Genomic DNA, 24,954 nt, shown 5'->3' on the forward strand with positions numbered 1-24,954 from the left:
GAAAAGCCAAGCCTCAGGTAATTTCATCCAAGTTAACTGGGTGACAAATTGTCCTACATTTTGGGATTCACCATATCCCAGAGACCTGAGAAGGGTATAGATTGGGGAAAACACTAAATGAAGAGACTTCCCACAATCAGCAAACATTTATGAAATGATTACTATGTGTCAGGCTCTGGACTAAGCCCTAGAGATAAAAAAAAAAAGGCAAAAACAGGTTCTGATCTCAAGGAACTCATAGCCCTCAGCCCCTTCTTCCCAACTACCTTCCCAAAAGCAGTTAGAAAGAGGAAAAAGTAACACAGTGACACAGACACCAATTCTATTCCCTTCCAGGCTTTTAGTACACTAAGATGCACAGACAGATGAGTAAGAGAGTTGAGCCAGATTGCTAAAGAGTCTTTAAAAGAGACTTCTAATCTGTGCTGGTTTCTTGCTCATCGACCCTTGACCTCATCTTGTAAAAAAAAAAATTCTAGAAAGAGACATACCCTGAAACCCTCCAGGTCCTAAAATCCATGTGGCTGCAATTTGTTCTGAAAGGGGCAGGTTATATATGTCTATAATGGAGAAATCCAGTTTAAACTGGTATAGTGGAACTATTTTATTATTATTATAGCAGCAGTAATAATAATGTTATTGTTATTACCCAAGTTTATATAATCTTTTAAGGTTTGCTCAGGATATTCCTCCTGGAAATGACATTCAATTCCACAAGCATTACTTAATCAGCTGTTATGTGCAAGACATTGCTCAGCATTAGATACAAGGACAAAGCCCCTGAGCTCAGGGCATTTCTATTTTACTGGGGAGATGCCACATGTGCATCATATATGTAATATATATGTAACATGTACTAAATACATGGTAATTTGAGGAAGGAGAGAGCCCTAACAGTCAGGGAGACTGGGAAAAGCTTCCTATAGCAGGTGGCTTTAATGTCCTCAGTTTATAGAAGATGAAAATGAGACACAGAGAGGTTCAACAAGTTGCTGATAATCACCCAGCTAATCAGTGTCAGATACTAGAGGCAGGGAATTGGCTTAGAGAAAAACCTTTTGATTTTCCCCCTCTGTAGTCTTGCAGTGACAATGATTGCCCATGGAAACCCCCATTCCTAGTGTCCCCACAAAGGGAGCCTTAAGTTCTCATCTTCTGTAATAGCAAGGACCCTGAACATACACAGGAGAGCCTGCTATCACAGGTTCTTAGATCTGCTTTTTTAAAAGGAAAGCAACTTTTGAGGGGCTAACAATCTACTTTAATCAAGAACATATATCATTCACTTATTTCAAGAGGAAAAGGCAGCAAGCACCCTGAACTTCAGAGAAAATACAGAGAAATAAAGATCAACAGACAGGGCTTCCAACTGTCTGACCATAAGTAATACATACATCACAGATCAACAGACAGATCCAACTGTCTGACCATTACATACATACATAGTTACCAGAAAGAGAAGCACCAACACCTGGGTTTCCTAAGCTGGGGGGACTCCTTAACGGCTACCCAGAGTCTCATCTGGCCAGACAAACACTTCCAATGAGTAAGCCCCAAAGTAAAACCTCACCTCACAGTATTTATAAGCTTTTCAGAGTGAGAGGGCACAGTCCTCTGACCCAGTGCCTCAGCAGATATTAACAAAAGGTATTGAGGCCTATTAATGGGTGAGGAATATCTTTAACTCTTCCCCTATCCACCACTAACCTTAAATTACCATGTCACCTTCAATCAGATTAGCCCTGCCCCAGGCAAGGATCCAGAATCCTTATGTCATCATCCTTCTGTTAATAATATAAATAAGGATAATCATCAGTAACATTTATATAGTATTTACTATATACTAGGCATTGTGCTAAGTGCTTTGTACAAATATTCTTTCATTTGATCCTCATAAAAACCCTATGAGGTAGGTGCTGTTATTACCTCCATTTTACAGAGGAGAAAACTGCGGTAAACAGAGGTTAAATGACTTGCCCACGGTCACACAACTAGTGAGTATCTTAGGCTAGATATGCTTTGATTTTGTACCTCAACTCTAGTAACCAGGTTCTTGCTTCATCCCTTGTGGCTAAGCCAATCAAATCAACCAGCCAATCAACAAACATTTATTAAGCACATTTTTTTTTTTTTTGGCCAGACACTCTTTTGTGTTAGAGATAGACAAAAAAAAAAAAAAAGCCAAACAGCTCCCTGGCCTTGAGGAGCTAACTTTCTAATGAGAAAGATAACATTGTAAGACATACACATATATGTATGTCTTACAATGTTATCTTTTGCAATGTTATATATACAGAGTAGGTAGAAGGCAGGTTCCAGTGACTGGACGAATGGGAAAGCTTCTGAAGAAGATGACACTTGATCTGAGTTCTGGAGAGATTATAGGAGGTAGAGGTGAGGAGAGAGAGCATTGCAGTGATGGAGGACAGTCAGGGCAAGAGCATGGAGATAGAAGAGGGAGCTTTTTGTGTGAGGAGCAGCCAACAAGCCGGTATGACTGGGCTGGAGAGTTAGTGGAACGAAGTGACATGATATATAAGAAGATTGAATAGATAGGAAGGAACCAGATTGTAAAGAAGTTTCAATACCCAATCAAGGACTCAGAAACCACACTCTTTCATCACTCTTATTATTAGGGGTATCTTAGCACTCCTTGCAGACCATGTCAATCAGTCATTCAACATGCCTATGTGTCGGGCATGATGCCAAGAGTGGGGATACAAAGAAAGGCAAAAGGCAGTCTCTGTCCTCAAGTCTAGTGGGGAGGCAACTATGTGCAAACAAGATCTATACAAGATAAATTAGAGATAATCAACAAAAAGAAATAACTAGAATTAAGAAGGAATCAGAAAAGGTTTCCTGTCGAAGGTGGGATTTTAATTGGGACTTTAAGGAAGTCAGAGAAGCTGGGTGAGGGGGGATGAGAGGAGAGCCTCAGCCATGAGGGACAGCCAAAGGTAAATGCTTTGAGCTGGGATATGGAAGGTCAAACAGCATTTGGTTTCTCTGGCAAGCATCCCAGAAGTCCATGAAGAATCCCTGTCATGCTTGGCAGAATCCGTCAGAGAGTTTAATAGGATTGGTTTAAATGGAAAACAATTGGACTGAAGCTCATGAATCCCCAACTTGGATTTGCTCTTGGCCTGGTGATTTGCTTCTCTGCCCACACAGAAGCTCCCTGTGCAGAGCTGCTTGATCAGCCTGGTCAGAATAAGCAGAGACTCCTCAGCACAGTAATTACTTCAGAGACTCTGCCACCACATATGACTCACCTGGAAGGTGTTTGTGCTTTGTCCTTGAAGAGGACCAGTGACGTCAGGAGGGTGATGTCTTGACTTGCAAGTGAATTGGATTTAAGTGAGGCAAAGCTGTGCAAAGTTACCAACCTCACTTTTTCCTCCAGAGCCATGTGGGTCCAGTGGCAAGACATAGATCAGGACAATTAGAAATGGCCCTGGATGCAGTGGTAGATCTTGGCCTTTTTAAGCTAAGGTCTTTCCCAAGGCTCAGTTTGTCTGCCTGATTAAGGCTAGTTAAGAAATGAGGCCAAAAATGGCCTCTTTTACCCACTTGTAAAAATCAATCTGGGAGGGGAAGACCCTCAGGACCCCCATATGGTCTAGTGGAAAGAATTCTGGCTCTAGAGTAAGAGAACTTGAGTTCAAATTCTGTTGCTGGTGCTTCCTGCCTATAATCTTGAGAAAGTCACTTGTTCTTTCTGGTCCTGTAAAAACAAAGGATTAGACTAGCTGGTTTCTGATGTCCATCTCTAAACCCATGATCCTGTCTACTGCATACACAGCAGAAGTTTTTGAACAGGATTTTCAAGGCCTGGGATGAGTTCAATTGGTTTTTAAACCAGACAGGGTTGGGGAGGAAAGCACTGCTGATAAAGCAGATGTTCAGGCCAAGCAACAGGTCAGGTGATTGGAGGGAGGAGGGAAGGCTCTGTCCTCTAATCAATGGGAAAGTTGTTTCCTCCAGGGTCACTTTATCTGCTGGCAGACATACTGGAAGTGTATCACATTGGAAACTCAGTCCTGTTGCTGAATCCTAAGTAGGGGACTTCACTTAGATGGGGAGAAAAGGAAAGAAAAAGAGAAAAATCAAGCTCTTCTTTGACAGACTGTCCCATATTTACCAAAGGGTTTTACAACAGCCATCAGAAGTAGACAACAGAGGCTGAACCTGGATTCAAATTCAGATTTCCTAGTGTGGCACTTGGAAAGAGTACTGAATTTGAAGGACTTAGCATAGAGTCAGAGGGACTGAGTTTGAATTCCAGAGATGTCATTTACCATCCTTATGACCTTGGGCAAATCACTTAACTATTTGGGACCTCAGTTTTCTCATCTGTAAAATGAGGAGACTTGGGTTAATAACCAGTTTGTAGTTCCTCAAATGTGATGCTCTATCTCTCATCTCCAGATCTTTGCCCTGGCTGTCCTTCATGCCTCCTTTACCTCTGCCTAATAGTGTCCCTGACTTCCTTCAAGATTCAGCTCCAATACCACCTTCTGCAGGAAATCTTCCTCAGCCCTGTGTACTAATATATTCCTGCAATGGTGCGGAGCTGAGAGCTGATTGTTATATTTTCAGTGTGAGACTTGACATCTCAGAAATCTGCAAACACTACAAATCAGGGATTGATTTAGTGTTTTGTTGACTGTCTAGACTTACCAAACTGATGGAGAAAATGTTAATAAATACAGATTAAACTTATAAGTATTATATACATTCCCTCCTACCCCAAAAACTTGTTGTTAAACATTTACCAGCACATTCCTGCCTTCCTGTCTCCTTCTGCTCTCCATATATCTTGTATCTACTTGATTGTCCACATGTTATTCCCCCATTAGACTGTTTTTGTTTTTCTTTGTATCCCTAAGATTTGAAGAATATTTGGCACATAATATATACCTAATAAGTATTTTTTGATGATTAATGAGGCCACTAGGTTGTGCAGTGGATAGAGTGCCAGGCTGGAACCACAAATGAGGTCACAAAGAGCTGGACACAACTGCAAATGGTTCTCCTTTCTCCTTTTCTCCTTTCTCTCTCCTCATAGGGGATCCCAGTGTCTGTTCCATCTCCAACCCAGACTTTGTCATCTACTCCTCAGTGATTTCCTTCTACCTGCCCTTTGTGGTGACTCTCCTCGTCTACGCTCGGATCTATGTGGTGCTGAGACGAAGGAGGAAGAAAAGGTTTCTCACTCGGCAGAACAGTCAGTGCATCAGTGTCAAACCTGGCTACCCCCCACAAGTAAGAGCCCAGAAAGGCCATGGGAGGGACCACCTGACCCCATAGCTCAACCATCTTGGCGGTCCATCAGTCTGCATTTTGGTCCACCATCTTGCAAACCCAAGTCTAGATCCTATTCCCTCATCTAATATGTGTTGACTGTACTACAGAAGCAGAATAGACATTCCCCCTAAAGGGTGAAAGAAATCACCAGAATCCAAAAATAGGTCTAGTGAATCCACCTTAGTGGACGTGATATTAGTCAAGGACTGACTGTTTCATTTTTCTCAAAAGTCCTTCCTCACTGAGGAATGGAAACCAGGAAGAGACACTAGCTTTGGAATCAGAGGAACTGAGTGCAAGTCCTAGGTCTGCCCCTTCCCCAGCATATGTCCATCCCTTAATAAGTCACTTTGCCTAAGTCTCAGTTTTCTCATCTGTAAAATGGGGATAATAATACTCCTATTGCCTGCTTCACAGAACTGTTGTAAGGAAAACATTTTGTAACCCTTAAGGAAAATTTATTAGTTTTATTATAAGAAATGATTTCCTAGAATAAGTCTGAGGATTCAAACTCAGGACACCTTTTATAAGTTGCTGGAGCTAGTGGCAAATTCTTTCCTGGCAAAACCTGCTACTGTAAGATGGGAATGGCTACTGGATGAGAACATGTGCTAGATGTGCTAGAAAAATGCTGTTTCTGGGCTCTGAAAAGGAAATATCTTTGCCTTAAGGGTGTACTTCTAATTGTTCCTAAAGTAAGGTAGAGAGAAATTGTTAGGCAACTAGGGGATAACATGGATAGAATGCTGGATCTGAAGTCAGGAAGACCTGAGTTCAAATCCAGCCTCAGCTATTTACTGGCTGTGTGACCCTGAGCAACTCACTTAATTTCATTTGCCTCAGTTTCCTCATCTATAAAGTGAGGATAACAGTAACACTTGCCTCCCAGAGTGGTTGAGAGGATCAAGTGAGATAATCATTGTAAAAGTACATGGCATATGGTAAGTGCTATGTAAATGTTACCTATTATTATTGTCTACCAGTTGTCCTAAGAACCTGGATTAAGAAAAAAAGTTTTAATTTTTACTAACTCAAGCTGAAATTCAGCATTTCCTTCTATTATGAATGTAAGCAGTGAACATTATTCTAAGAGGGACCATGGGCACCACCAGAATTACCAGAGGAACCCACAACATAAAAAAAGCTAAGAATCCCTTCCCCTGGGCAGGAAAAGGGCATGGTACATTTGTCCTTGGTCTTCATATGCAGCACTCCTTTCCGATGGGAATGACAATTGATCCCCTGTGGGATCAATGGGAAAAAGCAGACTTGGGTTTGAATCTTGACTTTTTCTATTACCAACAGAACCTTGGGCAAACCACTTTATCTTTCTGGGGCTTAGTTTTTAGTCTGGTAATTGGATTACGTATTCTCTCAAATCTCTTCCAGCTCTAAATCCCTTTATCCTAATGCACATTATGTAAAAGCCCCAATGCTAGGCACTATGTGGTATACAATAGGATATCAGACATCATCCTGCCCTGATACTTCTCTGCCCTGTTCCACTGAGCTTTATATTTGGTAGCTAGAGGGATAGGGAGAGTGACCATCTGGCCACTTGCTGGGTAGTCATTTGGGGATTTAAAGAGCAGGACTGGCTACCTGTGTTCTACATGCACATACATGTGTGTGTATGTCTGTGTACTTCTCCCCCCTCGCACACACCATGAGCACTGGAGAATTCTTTTGTTGTCTCCATGGCTCCTAGGCTCCTTTCATTCTCTCTGTTGCATATTTATTTGTGGTTTGGAGCACCAGCTTGAGGTATAATTCTGTGCTTTTGAAGAGAAAACAGCAGGCTCGGGAGGCTCTTTGGGGCTAAGAGTCTGCCTTATTTTGTTATTGAATGTTGGATGTGGATGAAAATGAATGTGTTTTCCCACTTCCCTCTCCCTGTGTTGATCGTAAGTTGTTAGAAACTGCAGAGATTAAATACAGCCCTGTTAAAAAAAAATACAATCTAATTGAGGAGGTCAGACACAGTAGGTTAAGGGGAAAAACTCCATTTCAGAAATCATAAGACTTCCACAAATTCGAGCTCTAGCTTTGTCAGTAACTCATCTTATGACTCAGAGAGTCTTCTCATTCTTTAGATCTCAACTTTCCTTAGCTGTAAAGAGATCCGTAAGGCAGGAGTGTCAAACTCAAATAGAAAGAAATTCCTTCAGTCTGCATACTGATTTAGAAAAACCACAAATTGGCATTATCTTTTGTATTGTATTTACTTATTTTAGTACAAATTTCCCAATGATATTTTACTCTGGCTCAAGCTGACTGGGAAGCTTCTAAATAGGTCTTGACTATGACACCTCTACTCTAAGGTCATTTCATATCATACTATGACTGTACACATGGAAAGTTAAATAACTTGGACATTTACTAAGTATAATTAATCATAAAATACCATTTAATAAGTATCACATGAATTTGACTCAAGGTCTGTATTGTCAGTTGCATTGGACACCTCCGTGCCTTATTAACATCTCAAAATATGCAAGTAGAGAAAGGTTTTTCAATAGTAGACTGATCTCTGGGTGAAGGATTTGAATTGAAAGAGAATTAGAAAAAGAAATTACAAATAAGGAAATGACTAGAGACAGAAATTTGAAGAGAAGAAATTTGAAAGAACTGGTGGTACTAAAGGCAAGGTAGGAAGAGGAGGAAGTTAGTTTAAAGCGGGGGAGGAGAGGGAAGCTAGGTATGCTTATGAAGTGAGACAGGTGATGCTTAGGTAGCCATTACCCATGAAAGCAAGGGTAAAGGATAAAAAATGGAGACATCCAAGATACTGGAGAAAGATGAATGAAAGGAGTTTGGCTCCTCACACACCACACAAAACACAATCAATATATACACCAAAAAGAAGAAAAATGCCTACAATGAACATACACAAGAAAATATAAACCAAACAAGATTTAGAATAAGAAAAAATTTTAAGTATCAGTCCAATACCAAAATACTGCTGAATGACCAAATCAGCTGAATGGAAATGGATAAAGATGGAAATGGATAAAGAAATTATTCAGGAGGAGGGGGGGGGAATTTAGAACTCAAAATCTTATAAAAGTGAATATTGCAAATTAAAAATTAATTTTAAAAGAAATGATCCAGTGTATGCCAAAGCATGGGATAAACAACTCACTCAAAGAAATTATGTTAGAAGTAGAAATACTAAGAAAATAACAAAAGTAAATAAAAAGAGAGCTTTAAAAGTAAAAGCTTTTAAAACAAATTACATGAGACCAACGGAAAATTTAAAATACCAAAACAGAATGAGAGGAAATCATGAAGAAAATCATGACCATCGTGGAGCCTTCCTCCAAATCTGTAGATTTTTGTGTAGATTTTACTTTCTATAATACAAAATAGAGCCCATAAACACAGAGCAACTGAGAATATTGGCTCAAAAAAACCCTAACATTGATATATCAAAACTATTGAAGAATGCAGAAACAAAAGTTATGGACCTGGAAGATACAATATAATCTTGAAAAAAAAACCTTTATTTAGAAAGTTCAAGCTCACCCATGCCACTGTCAGCCATCTTGACTTTTGTCTTTACATTGCACTTTGATGTCTCTGGAGGAAAAAGTGAGGCTGGCAACTTTGCACGGTTCTGCCTCACTTAAATCCAATTCATACACAAGTCCAGACTTCACCCTCCTGGTATCATTGGACCTCTCTGGGAAGGAAGGGTGAACAATAACAACCTAATCTCAAGGTTACTACCATCTCATAGAATTTAAAAGAATTTAGGAAATACTGAACACTATTATTTCTAAGAAAAGGCCAAAGCAATTTATGAAATGCATGTAAGGGTGATCTTTGAAAGCCCAGCACTTAATAACAGAAAACTGAGGACAGTGGGGTGTTAAGACAAAGGTTCTTTACCTCTTCTGTGTCATGGACCCCTTTAATAGTCTGATGAAGCCTACACACCCTATCTCAGAAGAATGTTTTTAAATATATAAAATAAATTACAAAGAATAGGTAACCAATTGTATGATAGATGGTATATGGCATACAATATATGATATACAGTTATCCAAAAAATAAGGTTTTTTTAAGCCAAGTTCATGGAGGCCAAGTTAAGATCCCTGTGTTAAACCCTAAAAGATTTGACTACAACAGGTTAATCTTTTTATGAGATGCCAATTAGTCTCTTGAATGACTCAGAAAGGAAATAAATACAACAGGATAAAGAATGGTAGGTTAGACATTAGGGTGACCTTTAAAAGACAGTTCACCTTGTCTAGGAAAAAGACTCAAGAAGGAACCCAGATCCTGACAGAATTAGTAAAAAATATGACACCAGAAAAAACATAAATGGAATGAAGAGTACAGAAAAACAAGAAGAAATCAGCACAAACAAGGGGGCCAGGACTCTGAGACTCAGTATAAGATGTTTGGGGAGAAAGGTTGTGTTGCTGAAACCTCTAGATTACAGACCAAATGCTAATTTTTCAGTATCCCATTTTTGTCCTTCAAATCCTTCATAGGGGCCTGAAGCCTTTGCTTTTTGTTTTGTCTGTGTATATGTGTGTGTGTGTGCGCGCATACGCACACCAGTATATGTGATGTATGCGTACGTATATTTTCTCATTATCTGTATGTAATTTTCTCTTATTTTGATAATTTCTTCTTTTACCAAGTCATTATTCAATAAGGCATTTCTTTGGCTTCCATATGGACTCCTTGATCATTGCATCATGATTTACCATTGTTTCATTTCATTGTTTAGACTCTCTGATCTTCCGTGTTGGCTGTCTTGTCTTAGCCTAGGACATCATGAAGGTAATCGCGCTGGAGCAGAACTGTGAAGAGGCAATAGCAATTCCAAGGGGAGGAAATAAGGGAAATAAGAAAGAACTTTTTTTTGTCAAGTGGTTGATTTATTTCTTTTTTAGTATTTTTAAGTGAGTACCTAATGAACATTTTTTCTTTCCTTGTCCCTATTATAGTTAGTTGAATACCTCATAGTCATCAAAAACTCAATGTATCCAAAATAACATTCTTTATGTTCCCCCCTAAGCTTGTCCTCCTAATTTCTAGTAAGGGTGTTATCTTTCTTCCAATTACCCAGGTTTGCAATCTTGATGTCCTCCTCAATTCCCCTCCCCTTTCCTACAGATAATCAATTTCCAAGTCTTGTTAATTCTACCTCCGCAGTATCTCACTTCCATTTCTATCCATTAACATAGCCTCGCTGACTCGAAGCCAAAGGTCAGCAAACATGACAATCCCCTCCAGTATCTTTGCCAAAAAAACCCCAAATGGGGTCATGAAGAGTCAGACATGACTTAAATGAGTGAACAATTACAAAAAGTTCTTAATTCTAGAATTAAGAGGGTTTGGGAAAGTCTTCCTGTGGAAGATGAGATTTTGTTGAGCCTTAAAGGAAGCCAGGAAAGCCAAAAGGAAAAGATGAGGGCGAGAGCACTTGAGGCACTTTGAAGCACCAAAGAAAATGCTAGGAATGGACATATGAGTATCAAAAAGGCAGTGCCAGAAGAACTTAGTTAGGTGGTGCAGGCGAGGGCTGAGTCTGGAGTCAGAATGTTGTGTTGTTCAGTTGTGTTTGATTCTTCTTGACCACATCTGGAGTTTTCCTGGCAAAGACACTGAAGTGGTTTGCCATTTCCTTCTCAAGCTCATTTTACAGATGAGGAAACTGAGGCAAACAGGGCTACGTGACTTTCCCAGTGTCACACAGCTAGTAAGTGTCTGAGGACAGATTTGAACTCAGGAAGGTGAGTCTTCCTGACTCCAGACCCAGCATTCAATCCACTGTACCACCTAGCTGCCAGGAGTCAGCCCTGAGCTCAAATTCAGCCTCAGACACTTACTAGCTGGGTGACCTTTGGTAAATCACTTAACATCTGTCTCCTTCCATTTCCTCATTTATAAAATGGGGATAATAATAGCACCTATCACCCAAGGTTGTGAGGATCAAATGAGATATTTGTAAAGCACTTGTCCCAGTGCCCAGCCCACTTAATACATGCTTGTTTCTTTCTTTCTCAATGGAACTATCCTCACATATCACAGGCAAATTTTTAATTAATAAATTTTTAGTTTTCAACATTCACTTCCATAAATTTTGAGTTCCACATTTTCTCCTTCTCCCTTCCTTCCTCTCTCCCTGAGACGGCATGCAATCTGATATAGCCTTTACATATATATTCATATTAAATGTATTTTCACATTAGTCATGTTGTAAAGAAGAACTAGAACCAGTGGGAGGAACCACAAGAAAGAAGAAGCAAAGCAAAAAGAGAGAGCAAATAGCCTGCTTCAATCTGCATGCAGACTCCTTAATTCTTTTCCATCACGAGTCTTTTGGAGTTGTCTTAGATCCTTGCATCACTGAGAGGAGCTAAGACAGACAATTTTTTAAAGGAAGAAATACAAATCCTTAATCATTATATGAGAAGATGCTAAAATTCACTAATAATCCAAAAAAATTACAAATCAAAACAGCTGTGACAACCTTACATCCACCAGAATAACAACAATAGTAAGGAATAATAGGACCAAATGTTGTCAAAGCTGTGGGGAAACACCCTCTAATACATTTTTGATTGAACTATATCTAGTGCTAACATTGCAAATAACAACATGGCAATATTCCTTAAGAGTAACCAAACTAATCACACATTGTGGTCCAATGATTCCACTGCTAGAATCATTGTTTTTTCAGAAAACATCCTGAAAAGAAAAAAAAGAATGTCCGTACCAGAATATTTGTAGTTGTTCTATTTGTAATGGCAAAAAAAAAAAGCAGAAACAACCTATGTGTCCAACAACTGGTGACTAGATGAATAAATTATGGTGTGATAATATAATGGAATATTGCAGCATCATAAAAAGTGATAAACTTTTTGGATAGATAGATACATATAGATATGCATTTCTATAGAGATGCATCTATAGAGAGAGTTCTAGAGTTACATATGTGTGTGCCCACATATGTAACATATGTATGTTTGTATATATGTATATGGAGCTTATAAGGAAACAACAATAACAAGGGTAAGGCATGTAAGGCATTTATCTTATATGTATAAAATGAAATGTGCAGAAATGTATATAAAATATGTGCCTACAATGCCAAGGATGTGAATGTCATGCTGATAGAATGTGAGGATAATTTAATGTTCTTCCCTAGAGCTCCAAATCAGTTAGTTACAGTGCTTTGAGGAAATGCCACTATATTCAGTGGCAACAAATGGTATCTGGAGAACTATAATTGATTGTTGTTCTTTGTTCTCAAAGAGGACCAAAATGACTTCACTATGTTGGGGTTAAGGTACAGTGTATCTGACTGTAGCTGATCAGACCAATAGAAGCTTGGGAAGGCTCTACCACAGGTCAGACACAAATAATCCATATGAATATTTGGAGTGAAGATGTTTCTAAATTTACACATTCACGTTTCATCTGAGCTACTGTAATTCTGCTTTGTGCATAGAATACAACATCTTCTTTGATGTGAGCATGCCATGCTGGAGCCCTTTGCCAGCATCATCCATGTCTCACAATACATTCCAAAGTTCTTCAAAGAGTGCTTGAGAGTGTCCTTATATTGCTTCTTCTGACCTCCAGGTGAGCACTTGCCTTGTGAAAGTTCTCCATAAAAATAGACACTTAGGCAAATGTGCCTTTGACATTTGAACAACATGGCCAGACCATCAGTGTTGTGCTCTCTGCAGTAGAGTTTGAATGCTTAGCAGTTAGCTCAAGAAAGGACCTCAGTGTTTCATCCCTTATCCTGCCAGGTGATCCTCAGAATCTTCCTAAGACAAATCAAATGGAAATACTTCCGTTTTCTGGCATGGCACTGAGTATACTGTCCAGGTTTCACAGGCGTACAACAATGACTTCATAGTAATGGCTCTGTAGACCTTCACTTTTATCGGCAGTCCAATACCTCTTCTCTCCCATACCTTCATAAAATGAAAGGTGGAGGAAGACAGGGAAGGATGAGAAGGGCTGGGGAGGGGAAAAGAGAATGTACCAGAACTATGGACAGAAAGAGATGAAGCAGAAATTTTTTTGTTGCTTATTGTTTATTAATTCATTGGTTTCTACCCAGCTAATTAAAAAAAGAGAGAGAGAATTTGTGAAAGGATTCATTTGGGTATTTGTTAGGCAGTACTTGTTGTGTCAAAACAAAATATGTCAATACATTTCTTTTTTTAATTGCTAATAGCAATGCAAATGCCAGAGGAATTCCTCAGAAGATGGTGAAGAGGTTATCTCCAAGTCCAGCCCACTTCATTATCTCAAAATAGAGAAACAAAACAAAACTAATAACAAAAAAAATGAAACAAAACCGTACACTAGAGAGAGTCAACCAACCAACAACAAAGAGTCTTTAGGGATGAGGAGGCATTCTGGGATTCACTCCCAAGTGACCTAGGAAAGAAAAAAGAGGGCAATGTTGTCTTTTCTCTCTCTCATACTTCAACTTCATGAAGCTGGAGAACATTTGGAGACAGCACTTTGGCAGGGGAACAGGGGGAAAGAGAAATCAATTTCCATTAGTGGAAAGGGGTTGCTCAGAGAGCTTTGAAACATGTGCCTCCTAGGTCAGAGGACCTTCAGGGACCTCAAAGCAAGTTACCTCCATGAAGAATGAGCCCTTCAGGGGCTCGCCTCTAAGCCTGTGATAAGCCTCTTAGGCTGAGTTTTACCCCATGAGAAGGATATTATTAGGTTCTTAGAGGTTCCCAATTCAAGGATAAGAAGACTGAGGTCTCTAGACCACAGAAGATATGGTTGATCCCAGGATGTGCAGGTAAAATGAGAATCGTTCCTTTTCACAAACGTGATAGGTGGTAAATTGAAGGCCTTGGGTTCAGCTCAAATGCTGTAATTTTTTTTTTAAATGACAGAAAATTAAGAATTTCACCAATGTAATGAGCATTTACCTTATTCAAGTTAACTCTATGTCATTGCCATGATGTGCAACTAGGAGGAACTTATTTGATATCTGAATTTCTCTTCTTTCTCTTCCCCATACAAGTCTATCTTTCTACGGCGACATGCGATACGGCATTTCTCAATAAGGTCCAGATTTTCCTCATCAGAAACCACAGGGAAAACAGTAAGTAGGTCATTCTTTGAACATAAGAAAAAGATGTTTCCTTTAAATCATTCACCGAAAGATGAAACAACAAAGACAACTTTGTTTGACAACCCTCTGCTAACTAATTTCAGGCGAAGGAAAAACAGGGAGATACATGCTTGCCAAAGGGAAGCAGGGAAGGAAGGAAGGAAGGAAGGAAGGAAGGAAGGAAGGAAGGAAGGAAGGAAGGAAGGAAGGAAGGAAGGAAGGAAGGAAGGAAGGAAGGAAGGAAGGAAGGACTCATGTAACACCTATAATATGTCAGGCACTGACATAAAAGGAGCCTTTTACAAATATCATTTCATTTGATCCTCACATCAACCTAGGGAGGTAGACGTTATTATTATCCCCATTACACAGTTGAGGAAACTGAAGTAAACAGCACTTAAATGACTTACCCAGGATCGCCCATCTGGATTTTCATTCAGATCTTCCTACCTCTAAACCCAGCACTCCATCCACTGTGCCACCAGCTATCTGTTGGTATTTGCCGCCATTGTAGAAAATGTCTAGGATGATGGGGGAAAGACCATAGTTTTTTATTATAATAACTTTGAAATATTTCCCCTAGAAGTATGATTTATGTTTATAACCATTTCATATACTTATTCTAGGGTAACTACACTCTCTCTCCTTCACAAGCACTTGTATACATAGACATACACCAGATCTGAGATCCTTTCTATTTTTTTTTTTTTTTGCATTGTAGTAGGCAACATCCAATGATAATACTTGAAAATTTCTTAGACAGTGATGTGAGGGTGAAGGACTGAGTCAGATCGGAGTTAAGAGATTGAGGTCATCCACAAGTGTTAGAGAAAATGAACGAGAAGTCAAGATTGTCTGAGTTGAACAGAAAGACAGAGGAAGGAGAAAGGGAAACATTCTCTTCAGGTACAATTTAAAGCTAATCAATTCTGAAAGAGAAGACAAATTTGCAGCTTCATGACTGAAGTATTCTATTTATTCCCTGAACCAGAGGATAGCATAAAACTATCTCCCAGGCTATGCAGAACTTCACTCTCCCAAAGAAACCTCACACTGGCATCAAACCTAAAGTGCTCTAATGGGACATGGGCTCCAAGAGAAGCAAAAGTTTCTGTCTCCTCCAACTACCAAAGCCAACAGCTCATTATAAAAGGAGCTTTGAAATTCTAGCAATGGTGAAAGGCTGAACCTTTGCATCTTAGTCATGTCTGTGTCTAGCTAATGAACTGCTTTTCACAAAGGTCTGAACAGCAACTTAGAGCTGTCAAAGGTAGGAAGCTATCCTAGGCGGATAATTCAGTAATTCCTAATCCAGATCAATTTTGAAGAGATAGAATTGGAAAGGAGGAAAAAAATGGTGACACTAGCAGGATTATCTCAAGGCAGGTCCTAATAACTGCAGTGAAAACTCAGTTATGCCATGCTATATGGGTGATGGACTTCATGTGTCAGGTAGAGTAGTTGTGGTATTTTCTTATGCCAGTCTTGGAGATTGTAATGAGAGACAGCAGAGATGACTGAAAGAGTCAGGTATGAAAGATCCTGGAGGAAGGGGGACCCTCAGGTTACTTTGTGTTCTTACTGTAGTCATCCTAAGTTTATATTTTGTGTTTGCCAAGCACTGTCTCTGTCACAAAAGAGGAAAGGATTAAAAGAGAGACAGTTTGAAATGGGCAGATATGGTGCCATTGTGCTTAGGCCTTTAGCATGATGATTAGAGATTTGTATTCCCCAGCTGGCATGATTGGACTAATTTGGGAAAGACCACCCCCCAAAAAACTGGCAGGTCATCTACAGTTTCAAGGAGATAATGGAAACATTTTCTAATTCATACAGTAAGGGAGTCAAAAGGAATTTTTCCTGTTCTCCACAGTTTAGTTAGAAATGTTACCCTAAAACATAAAGAAGAAAATCCATAGAACCCTCTCAAAAATACCCATAACACTTGAGAGTACTATAGAATCCCATGTTTCAATATTTCAGTATTTCACTGCAACCTACTATCTCATGCTGTGAGACTCTTGTCCACATCCAGCTATGGCAGCATATACTCCTCAGAAACCCCACCTAATTTTCTTTCTTTCAGATCTCCTGACATTATATAGACTCCAAAAGAGCACATAGGCTTTCAGTTATCTCTTGTTCTTGCTACGTGATCAGTCCTTTTTTTCTGATAACATACTATATATCACTTTAGCTTCATAGTTTTTCATTAGTAATATGCTGCACCCTACTCATACCTTCATGTGCCTCTCCATCACCCTTTCGATGGCTCACAACTGTAATTGGTCAAGAGACTGTGATATTCCATGATGCATAACCACACAGCTTCACTGGGAAAATATGACATTCAAATACATAGGCCTTTGTTTTAGGGAAAACCTTAGAGTCATTAAAAGCACTGCTCAGTTTTCTAAAAGCAATTTATCCTCCTCTTTTCCTCCTGTTCAGTTTTAAACTCAGTTCACTTTTAATACAGAGTGTCTATACAAGATGCATATATATATATATATATATATATATATATATATATATACTAATGGATACCTATATAGAGATATCTATATCTATTTATTTGTGTGAGCATGCACACACACACACACACACACACACACACACACACACACACACACATACACACACACACGTTTTCCAGTCAACTCTCTATCAGAGTTGGGACAATAGCATTCTTCATTCCCTGAGTTTTTCCAGTACGGATAGTTAGACCAAATTTATTGAGTGATTACGGATCTCATTTAGGAGGCTCCAAAATGTTGTGGGACTTAATTCAGTCATGAAATGTCATCCTCAGACAGGACCACATAGAGAATTTCTTTATCTACAGGTAATTTCTCTTTCCCGTGGGCTCTGCTTTGGATGTCTTCTACGACAGTAGCAAATACTTCCTGTTTGATCCTTCATGTGATCATCAGAGGGTCATCAAACAAAGTTATCTCTATTGTCCAATCTCTCCAAGAATCAGGTATAACTTTGATGTGTTTGGGAAACATTGTTAGAGGACCGCCCTTAAGAAAACATTTTGCTCTACCAAATCACATTTTATAGCAAAAAATAATAAGCATTGCTAGATGGCATATTGTCTATACTTTAGCCCACTGCGTGGCCAATAAAGATGTAATTTATGATTGAATGTCATTTGAATAGCCTGCTTGTTCCATTTTCAGAACTTCATCAGTTTTACTCTTAATGTACATATCAATGAGTCTTTTAGAGATATTGTAGAAATGGGAAAGTAGCTCTATCTGTTCATGGTTGGTATTTCTTTTTGCTTACTTTTTTTTACTAATAATAATATCCATGACTTTTTCTCCCAAAACATTTGGTACTCTCCCCTCCTAGAGATAGCTTAAGAATGAATCCTTTGAAACCCTCAAAGTTATATCACCTCTAGCACAGACCTGCTCCGTGAGCAACTCACTCTGGTCTAATTGTATGTAAAATATAGTGTAAACTTTAAAATACTCAAATCAGAGGCAAGGGGATGGTACAGAAAATAAAGCACTGAGCCTGGAGTTAGAAAGACCTAAGTATTTCTACTCATTGGTCACTGTATAAAGATTTCCCATTCAGAATACCAACAACTAAGCAAGTATTTCTAGGCAGCCTATATCTTGTGCACTTGTAAATAGATTATATGGGACCATAGATTTTGCTACTATTATCTTCCATTGATTTTGTCTCTTGAGACCTCTGGAGTATCTCCAATGGTATTCTTCCTACACTGTGGCTACTCTTTTATAGTTTCCAGGTTGGAAGATGTATCTAGGCAGTTTCTTCCTTCCCTCTTCTTTTTCAGCTTGAAGTTCTTTTTATTAAAAGTGCAAGACCCTAGGCAAAAACTTTCTTGGCAAGTTTTGTATGGTATACTCTATCCCTGACGAAGATCTGTCATTCCATAGGGAGAAATCCAAATCCATTCTCAGATACCATCTCTTTAACCATCTTTCTATTTCTCTAATCTCTTTTTATCCTTAGTACTCCTTACTTTCAATGGGCAGAAAAGAGTCTCTGCCTCTGAGGTCTTCAATTTCCTCCCCAAAATGTTATCATCTCTGGTTTCCAAGTTTCTTTCTGATAGCACCCATGTGAATCACCACAACTGAGCAGTAGTCATCTGTTTTGATAAGTCTTGGGAAGTTGTCTTGGATGTATTGAAACATCCCCCAAGAAGACAACAGATCTTTCCATTATTGCTATCAGGTTTACAAATAGCTACCTCAGCACCCCTCAGCAAAGGGTCATCAACCAGCATTAATGATAACAGCTGACATAATGTAAATTATATATGGTGGTTTATGGTTTGTTTTTCATATATTATCTCATTTAATCTACTATTCTTCTCTTCTTTTATCACATCTTCTCTTCTTCGATTTGCATCTAACACCACCTGTGGAATTAATTTATAGTTTCTTGGAGGAAAAAAAAAACTGTTTCCTTCTCAAAGCATTCAGTTCTCTCCTCTAGAGAAACAACCTCAAATTTGGTTTTTTTGTTTGTTTTTTTAGCTCCAAGCCTACAATGGTCCTTTTCCCCTTCATACTTTGTGTGACATGCTTTTATTCTCTAGACTCTTAAAAGAGATCAGAGTTCTCCTCCACCTCTTTAAATCCTTTTCTATATATATTTTTTACAGTGAAGCCCAAATTCTGCATGTTTTGGTTTATTTGTTCTTACTAACATTTGGTTGTCTCTGATAACCTGGAATGTGAAAGGGCATTGCTTGATCTCTTTCACTTTTCCTCTAGGAAGGAGACAAGCCTGAACTTTGTTTTGGGTTTTTTAAATTGTTTTTACTCTAAACTTAAACACTAAATCAAATGAGCATTTCCATGTACACATTAGAGCAGAAAAAGAGGGTTGTACATGAAACTGTGAATTTCTGTTATACACAGCTTGCTTTTCTTTTTTAAATATGTAATCTATTCAACACGTGACTTTCAAAGCTGTTCTGCTTGTCTGATTCCAGTCTAGCCTTCTTTCTGTCCTCTTCTACGCATTTTTTAAAATGCCACAATGACCTTCTTTTCTTTTTCCTCCTTTTTCTTTTTAGCAACCCTATCCATAGCCCAATTCTCCCCATCTCTGCCCCTCTTTGAAAAAAATTCATTTGTTAACCTTGTAACAAATACGTATAATATATGTAGCATATAAGATATGTATGTCCACATGGGTTATTTAAATGTGTAAATGTGCAATTCACAGGTGGCATAGATTGGAATCTGGCCATTCCTCTCTAAAGGAGATTACAATTTCTCCTTTGAAGGAAGCAGAAGAAGGGCTATAGCTCAGTATTTATTCCTCTCCAAGAGAGGTGTCAGACTAGACTTAGAGCTATTTCAAATATTGCTGATCTGAGAGTGTGAATCTGGTTCAAAACAAAAACCGTTTCCCTGGTCACTCTGAAGGTGAAAGATTGCCCTCAGTTTATACAACTCAACCTTGCTCATTCCTTTCAAACACTGGATATACAAAAGACCATCAGAAATAGTGAAGAACAGTAAACCCATTAATCCAAGCATACAGAAAACAGAAATCAGAGAAGTTATACATATTAAAATACATTCGGATATACCTAGGAGTGAATGAGTTCTTAAGATGGAAGTGAGATGAAATATCAGCTCAAATCAAGACAGTTCTTTCTCTGAAGCCTCTAGGGAGACAATATGGAAATCAAGGACGTATTGAGGAATCTACTTCCCCTACATGTCTACAGCTTCCAAAGTGTTTCTTTCTTTCCTTCCTGAACTGTTCCCTGTTCATACATCTCTTCTGAAGGTACTCAGGAAGCTCTGGCACCAACTCCATGCCTGATTGGGGTACATAGCATGGCCACCACATTCTCTCTACCATCAGATAGGACTCAAGCCTCCTGCAAATACAGCAATACACAAAATACCCTTAGACTTGGTAGGAAACCTAGTTACCCATGCATAGTCAAGCATAACAAATTACCACATTGTGGGATTGCACTTTGAACATCATAAATGGTGGGCAGAAACAGAAATATAGACATCACACAAGCAAAATTCTCTTCTGGTCATTAGTAGTGAGATCCTCAATCCTTTTCTTTGAAACTTCTTGTGGATCATTATAATTTACCTTGTTTGTACCTGTATGTGCATCTCCACATTATCATCTCCTAGAAATTGACTGATTTTTCTTGGGTTTCAGAGGGTAGAACTAAGAGTTAGAATCACCTAAAAGTAAAATGAGATTTTTGACTTCCCCTTGCTGGATGATCCCTCATAAGCAATGTCATAGAAGGAAATCTTTTTCAGGAAAACGTTTGAGTGCATAGTCTTTAGAATCTCTTCTGATTCTGGGATTCATCCATCTTATGATTTTATGGAATGGAAAGATTGGAACTTTACCTATTGGGGAGGGACAGCTCTCTGAGGGTATAAGATAGAGGTATTCAGAGCCTTCCAGACCTCTTAGAAGATTCACCAGGATTTTCCAATTCTGAAAATGATGGAACCATTAATTATAAAGAAGCTTCTTCTTTGTTTCCCAGTTGTGACTAGAAGACAGTTGTGAGTCTTCAATGCCTTTCCAGTCCCTTGGCTCCTCTCACAGTAATTTTCACATTATGATGATTTCTTCTTCCCTATTCACGTAATGTAACAGATAAAACACTGAACTCCGAGATAAGAAGACTTGAGTTCATATGCCCAAATGGCTATAAAACTATGCATACCCTTTGATTCAGCAATACCACTACTAGGTCTGTATTCCAAAGAGATCATTAAAAAGGGAAAAGGGCCCACATGTACAAAAATATTGATAGCAGCTCTTTTTGTGGTGGCAAAGAATTAGAAATTGATGAGATGCCCATCAATTGGGAAATGGCTGAAAAAAGTTGTGGTATATGAATATAATGGAATACTATTGTGCTATAAGAAATGATGAGCAGGGGAGATTTCAGAAAAACTTGGAAAGACTTACATGAACTAATGCTGAGTGAAGTGAGCAGAACCAGGAGAACATTGTACACAGCAACAGCAACAATGTGTGATGATTAACTATGATAGACTCAGCTTTTCTTACAGTTCCAAAAGACTCATGATGGAAAATGATAACCACATCTAGAGAAAGAACTGTGGAGTCTGAATGCAGACAGAAGCAGACTATTTTCATTTTTTTTGTTTTTGTTTTTCTTTCTTGTGGTTTTTTTCTTTTTGTTCTGATATTTCTTTCACAACACGACTAATGTGAAAATATGTTTGACATGATTTTACATGTATAACATATATCAGATGGATTGCTATCTTCAGGAATGGGGGAGAAGGAAGGACAAAGAAAATTTGGAATTCATAATTTTACAAAAATGAATGTCAAAAACTTTGCATTTAATTGGAAAAAATAAAATACTATCAAATTTTGAAATGAGTTCAACTCCTACTTCAGACACTAACTAGCTTTATAATTCTGGGCAAGTCATTCTACCTTTTTAAGTCTTTGTTTCTTCATCTGTTAAATGGTGATAATATAAGCAGCTACCTAACAGGATTTTCGGGAAGCTCCAGTGAGGTAATGTATATAACATATATAAGGTGTTTTCTAAACCTTAACAGGTCAAATCAATATGAATCATTATTATTCTCATCACCATTATCATTTTTATCATTTATTTATTTTCCTTCCTCACAGGAGCCTACAGAAGAGAAAGAATACCCCCCTGGTTGTCAGGATTCCCTTTTATCCCATCTTCAGGCCACCTCTCCAGGAAGGGCCCACTCATCTGAGAAACTACTGGCAGCAATAGAATTGAAACGCTACTATAGCTTCTGCCAGGATGCCCCTTTGCCCAAGCCAGGACTCCAAGATGAGGAAGGAGAGGTGAAAGGAGATGGGAGGACTCTGGGAGGGCTCAGCCCCACCATGGCACCCAAGCTAGGCTTAGAGGTTCGGAAACTCAGCAACGGCAGAATGATGACTTCCCTGAGGCTGAGTTCCCAGCAGCCCCGGAGTGTTCCACTTCGAGAAAAGAAAGCAACCCAGATGCTAGTTATCGTTCTGGGTGAGTTGCATGGAAATGGCATTTGCCAGAAGGTAGAAATAAATCCTGGGTATTACCTAGAGTGAATGAAAACGAGCCTCACCTCCGCTGTCCACTAGAAAGCCAAAAAGCACTGAACCTGGCCTCAAAGGATGTGAGTTCAAGTCCTAATTCTTCTAGCATTAGCTGTGTGGCTTTAACCTCTTAATTTAGTCACTTAAACTATAAATCTCAGTTTCCTTATCTTTCTTTGTAAACCAAGAATAATAATTGTACTACCTCTCAGCTACTTGATTCAAAGAAAATAAAGTATATTTTGCAAATAATAAAATATTATGGTTAAGTGAAGTGATGAGAATAACTCACCTGAATATATTGCTTTAAATTTTGCAAACTTTCATATATATAAATATATATATACATATACATGAATAAGATATATGTGTATATACACACACATATATAACATATATATATGAGTGTGTGTGCGTCTTCATTTGATTTGCTAATGGAAGCAGTGTGGTAAAGAAGAAAGAGACCTGGCTCTTTGGGTTCAAAGACACTTACTAGCCATGTGACACTGAGCAAGTGACTTAACTTTCCTGGGTCTCAGTTTTCTCATCTGCAAAATGAGAAGACTGGATAAGATGGCTTCTGATGTCTCTTACAGTGACAGATCTATGAACCAGTTGTGATGATAATGCTTCAGAGAGATATTAAGAACTATTAAAGAGACACCTGGGAATCAAAAAGTTGGGGAGAGACAGAAGGTTGGAAAGATTCAAGGGTTTAGGTGTCCTATACCATTTTGATACATGTTGGGGCAGAGTGTAAAATGAAGCCTCTAATTTGTTTTACTTTCTCCTTTTGAAATCTAGGGGCTTTCATTATCTGCTGGCTGCCTTTCTTCTTGACCCACATCCTCAATACTCACTGCCAGGCCTGCCATGTGCCTCCAGAGCTCTACAGCGCCACCACGTGGCTGGGTTATGTGAACAGCGCCCTTAACCCTGTGATCTACACCACCTTCAATGTAGAGTTCCGCAGAGCTTTTCTCAAAATCCTGTCCTGCTAAAGGCAGGAGAGAAGAGTTGCCACCTTTATTGACTTCCTCTGACCTTTCTACGGACAATGAGGTTTGAGAATCCATAGGGTGGGGCAGTTAGAAGCCTTTAGATATACTCTAGGCTTTCATCTGCCAGGCAGCTTGACATCCTTGTATTGTAATTGGTCTTCTCGACTTCAGTAGTTCAACATCTTCAATCCATCTTTCACAGAAATGCCCAAGTGATCTTCATAATGTGACACTGAATATATGACTCCTATACCCAAATCTTCAGTCCTCCCCATTGCTTTTAGGATAAAATTTAAACTCCTTATTCTGGCATTTAAGGCTTTCCACAATTTGGCTCCACACCATCTTTCCAACCTTATCTGACATTATTCTGCTTCACAAGCTGTATGTTTTAGCCAAACAGGACTTGTTCTTATTTTGCTTTCCCCCATTACCCTTTCACGGCTCACTCCTTGCCCCTATTCCTGAGATAGACTACTCTCCTCCCTATCCATTCCTGTTAAGATATTTCCCTTCCTTCAAGACACAATTCAAAAGATATTTCCTACACGGATCTTTGACATCTTTTCCTCAGATATTCCAAAACACTTTGGTCTAGCTCTCTTCGTTGCCATTATCATATTATATACTGTATTATATTTATGTCTATGTGTCAGATATTCTTGCAATCCTGTGATGAGAAAATATATTTGTAAAGCACTTAGCACAGTGTCTAACACATAGTAAGTCTTAATAAATACTTGTTTTCCCCCCACCATTATATTATAAACTCTCTGAAGTTTATTCATATTTATTTATAGAACATATTTACTTCTTTATAGAATTCCTATCCTATCATATTTATTGGTCTACGTATCTGATATTCTTGTCATCTCTTCACAAATTGTAAATTCCATGAAACTAAAGATTCCTATTCCATCTTATCTATTTGCCTAAATGTCTGATATTCCCCTCTCATCAGCTTGTAATTCCTCTCACTCCCCATGAGATCGTAAAATCCCAGAAGCTAGGAATTGTGTTGTTGTCTTTCATTTCTGAATCCTCAGAACTTGGCACATAGTAAATGTTTAATAAATGTTTATCACATTGAAGATTTGGGCTCTCTTAAGATGGCAGGAGGCAGCAAATCATATAAATTGTTCCATAAAAGATAGACTGCTCCATGCTTTCAGGTGAAATCTAAGAACACTCAAGCTATTTTTTTAATGACTACAGAGGGCAGGAGGGTGATGAACAATAATTCTCAAAGAAGAGGCTAATGCCAAATGCTAAACAAAGAGCAATCAGTGGCCTAAATGGACAGACAATGAACAGATAGCGTGACTCACATTGAACCATTACTCCTTGAAACCTCAGCCAGGTCAAGGTTACACAGTATATTCAGCACCAACTCCATGGAGGAAATTTCCTTCAATCATCACTTAGTAATAAAAA

General features: G+C 38.7%; 1 protein-coding gene across 2 annotated transcripts in view; it reads left to right on the plus strand.

Annotated features, from left to right (window-relative positions):
- DRD3 (dopamine receptor D3) overlaps nt 1-24,376 on the plus strand; it is a 61,503-nt gene extending 37,127 nt beyond the window's left edge. The window contains exons 4-7 of one of the 2 annotated variants that reach the window (XM_072617030.1): nt 5,069-5,265; nt 14,336-14,416; nt 22,097-22,466; nt 23,324-24,376. In XM_072617030.1, coding sequence (XP_072473131.1) covers nt 5,069-5,265; nt 14,336-14,416; nt 22,097-22,466; nt 23,324-23,520 — 845 coding nt within the window. In that variant the 3' untranslated portion in view covers nt 23,521-24,376. The remainder of the gene's footprint in view (nt 1-5,068; nt 5,266-14,335; nt 14,417-22,096; nt 22,467-23,323) is intronic. The other variant, XM_072617031.1, reaches the window with a different exon arrangement.
- Nucleotides 24,377-24,954: the final 578 nt, after the last annotated feature.

The sequence above is a fragment of the Notamacropus eugenii genome, chromosome 5, assembly GCF_028372415.1.
Source record: "Notamacropus eugenii isolate mMacEug1 chromosome 5, mMacEug1.pri_v2, whole genome shotgun sequence".
NCBI lineage: Eukaryota > Metazoa > Chordata > Mammalia > Diprotodontia > Macropodidae > Notamacropus > Notamacropus eugenii.